Below are 2,868 nucleotides of genomic sequence, written 5' to 3' on the forward strand. Positions count from 1 at the left end.
CGCAACTCCTGTGTAGAGAGAGGTACAGGTTGGTGCATCAGGGCTCATGCAAAAGGAGAAGATGGAAGTTGTGTTGTGTTTTTAATATGGGAGGTGCTATCGGTGCCTTCTCGTCCGTTTGTTCTTCCCACTTGGACCACAACTCTCTCCGCCGGGAGCACACGCTCCCGTCCAGGGGGCTGCTGTGGAACTGGAGAAAACACGGGTGCCGAAGGCCACCCTCTCAGGAGAGGCCGGGAGGGGCCAAGGGCCGCCTGCCACTCAGCTGTGTGTCAGAGTGGAGGCCGGGAGGTGCCTGCCAGAGGGAAGGAATCAGGGAAATGACGAGGGGGCCGCTTCTTGGATGGGGCACAGCTCCTTGCTGAGAGGGAGAATGGCTGGTATTTAAAAATAACAGAGGCTCCCAGCAGGTCCATCCACCTTGGGCCACCCACCCCTCCGCCTGCCTGCCTGCTCCTCCGTGCGCCCTGGTTCCGAAGCCCACAGCCCAGGAGGGGCTCAGAGACAGGAAGGCGCTGGCCTCCAGTCCTTTCTGAGAGAACAGATCACTCCCTGGTTTCCTGGTGACAGCTGGCGCGGGGCCAGGCAGACTCCTACCAACCAATGGGAGGGGTTCGTTCCAAGGCCTCACTCTCACCCAGGATTTAGCCAACCCTGTGCTAGACCTGCCTGCCTGCCTGCTGGTGCGCCCCTGGCCTGATTTCCGTGGGAAAGGGAGGGGACTGTGCCCAGTGGTGACCTGCCAGCCCCGGGCCCTCCTGCTCACAGGGCCACTGCCCAGGCCTCTCCTGAGCTCCGCTGCCTTGACATGTGATCAGTCCCAGGGGGCCCCCAGGCTGCGGTGGTGGCCGTGGGCAGCCCTCACCTCTAGTGAGGAGTTGTTCCCTTTCCACTGCAGAAAGAAAGCCCTTTTCATTGCCGAAGGTGGGTCGTTTTTCCTCCTGGAGAATGAATGGAACCTGAGGGGCCCTGGAAGGAAGGCTTTCCCCGGGCGAATAATGGGGCTGCAGGGAAGGCTCTCCGGGGGAAGCCACCAGGAGGCCTAGGACAGCCACGGGCATCCTGTCCACCCTCACCCCCCACCGCACCCCCACGATGCCCGGCCGACGGGTGCTTTCTCCTCTGGAGCCTCTGTCTAGGATTCTAGGAAGGAGGCCCGAGAGCAGTGGCCGCCTGGCCTGGACCTAAAGCTCCACAAGGCCGAGGAGCCCCATCCCCTGGCCAGGGAAGGCGGGGTGGAGGTCGGGGACGCGAGGACTGCAGCGCCCCATGCTGACAGAGCAGGTTTGCACAGCATTCCCATCCCTGGGGAGGGCAGGGCAGGCCCTCCGTCCTCACTCTGCACGGGGGAATGTCGGGGTCTGGCAGGCCAAGTGCCCTGCCCAGAGTCCCCAGGGAGGACAACTGTGGGAATTCAGACTCCGATCCTGACGCCCCCTCCAGGGCCTCCCACACACGGTGCTTCGAGGACCCCGTGCTGGGCAAGGGTGTGTGTTGGGTGGGGGTGGCGGGGCGATGGGTGCAGCCCAGCTGCTGGGCACCCGCAGGGGGATGGGGACGGAGTCACAGTCTCGCTGATGCCGGAGCTGGGAGAGACCTGGCACGGGGAGCCCAGCGCCCCAACAGGCAGATGTGGAAACCAAAGTCTGGAGAAGTCAAGGGCTTCTCCCACCCGGTGGCCGCCCAGTCCAATACCGGCCTCACCTCGTGTGGCCTCTCAGGGCTGTCCCCGTCCCTGCCTCTGCGCTCAGCTACGCTTAGCAGATGTCACGCAAGGTCTGCGGGGCCCAGGGGGTGGGAAGGACAATTAGCTGCAAGGCTTGGTGCTCACTGCGGGGAGCACTCTGGGCCGTCTGGTAGGAAAGGGGGTCAGCCCCATGGTCAGCTTCACCCGGCCGTTTTTTTTTCAGGGTGGGGGGGATGAAAGGAGTGGGGGGGATTGTGAAAAGACCATCAACTGTCAGGAGCCAGGACCCATCCCTACCTTGGGAAAGGAAACACAGAAGTGAGAAACCATTGCGGATTTCACATCTGCCTCTGTGTGCACAGAGGTGCACGCTGGTCTGTGCGCGAGCAGCCGGCCCCACACCCTGACAGAAAGGCCCCTCCTGCCCCGAAGAAGATCTCTCGTTCGGAGGGTGGGGAAGGGGGACGGGCAGAGGCAGGTACTCACCATGATGCCGGTGAGAAGACACACACCTTTGCCACAGTATGTGTGGGGCACCATGTCCCCATAACCAATGGAAAGGAATGTGATGGAGATGAGCCACATGGCACCCAGAAAGTTACTAGTTACGTCCTGCTGGTCATGGTACCTGCCAAGGGGAAGACAGGAGTTAGTGGAAGGAGCCACCATGTCCGAGAGCACGGGCTGCGGGCAGATCCTGGCGGGGACGGAGGTGAGACCGTTCCCTGAGGCGGGAGCAGCAGCGATGGTGACAGGGAGATCTCATTAGGCAACTCAAGGTGCCAGGACTCTACCCACCCGGGTCCTGCTGGCAGCTCCCGCTCCCCCCGCCCCCACATGCTTGTCCCAGAGGTAAATGCGGGGCCACGGCTCGCACCAGATTGTCGGCGTCCCTTTGGTGCTGGTAAAATAGCTTTGGATGAAATCAGGAGGTAATAAAATTTAGATTTTCCCCTTTCAACCGACAGTCTAATGCATGTGGATGTGATTAATTTGAAAGCACATGCTCCTGAACAGGAAAAATGTAAAAAAAAAAAAATCGCCAAACATATTTAGCAATTTCCTGAAGGTTGATGGATCCCCAAGACTGGCACCTCCCGGCACCTGGAGGGGGGTCCTGGTGGGTTCTCAAGAGCTGTTTCCGGGGGTGCTGGGCTCTCTGCCGGGGGGGGGGGGGGGGG

The 2,868-nt window shown here is 61.3% G+C and overlaps 1 protein-coding gene across 1 annotated transcript in view; it reads right to left on the minus strand.

The window, feature by feature from the left end:
* The window catches only part of KCNN3 (potassium calcium-activated channel subfamily N member 3), a 148,489-nt gene that overhangs the window by 15,872 nt on the left and 129,749 nt on the right, over window positions 1-2,868 (minus strand). Inside the window, exon 4 of the mRNA XM_006775758.1 lies at window positions 2,174-2,315. Coding sequence (XP_006775821.1) covers window positions 2,174-2,315 — 142 coding nt within the window. The remainder of the gene's footprint in view (window positions 1-2,173; window positions 2,316-2,868) is intronic.

The sequence above is a fragment of the Myotis davidii genome, unplaced genomic scaffold (genome assembly GCF_000327345.1).
Source record: "Myotis davidii unplaced genomic scaffold, ASM32734v1 scaffold208, whole genome shotgun sequence".
Classification (NCBI taxonomy): domain Eukaryota; kingdom Metazoa; phylum Chordata; class Mammalia; order Chiroptera; family Vespertilionidae; genus Myotis; species Myotis davidii.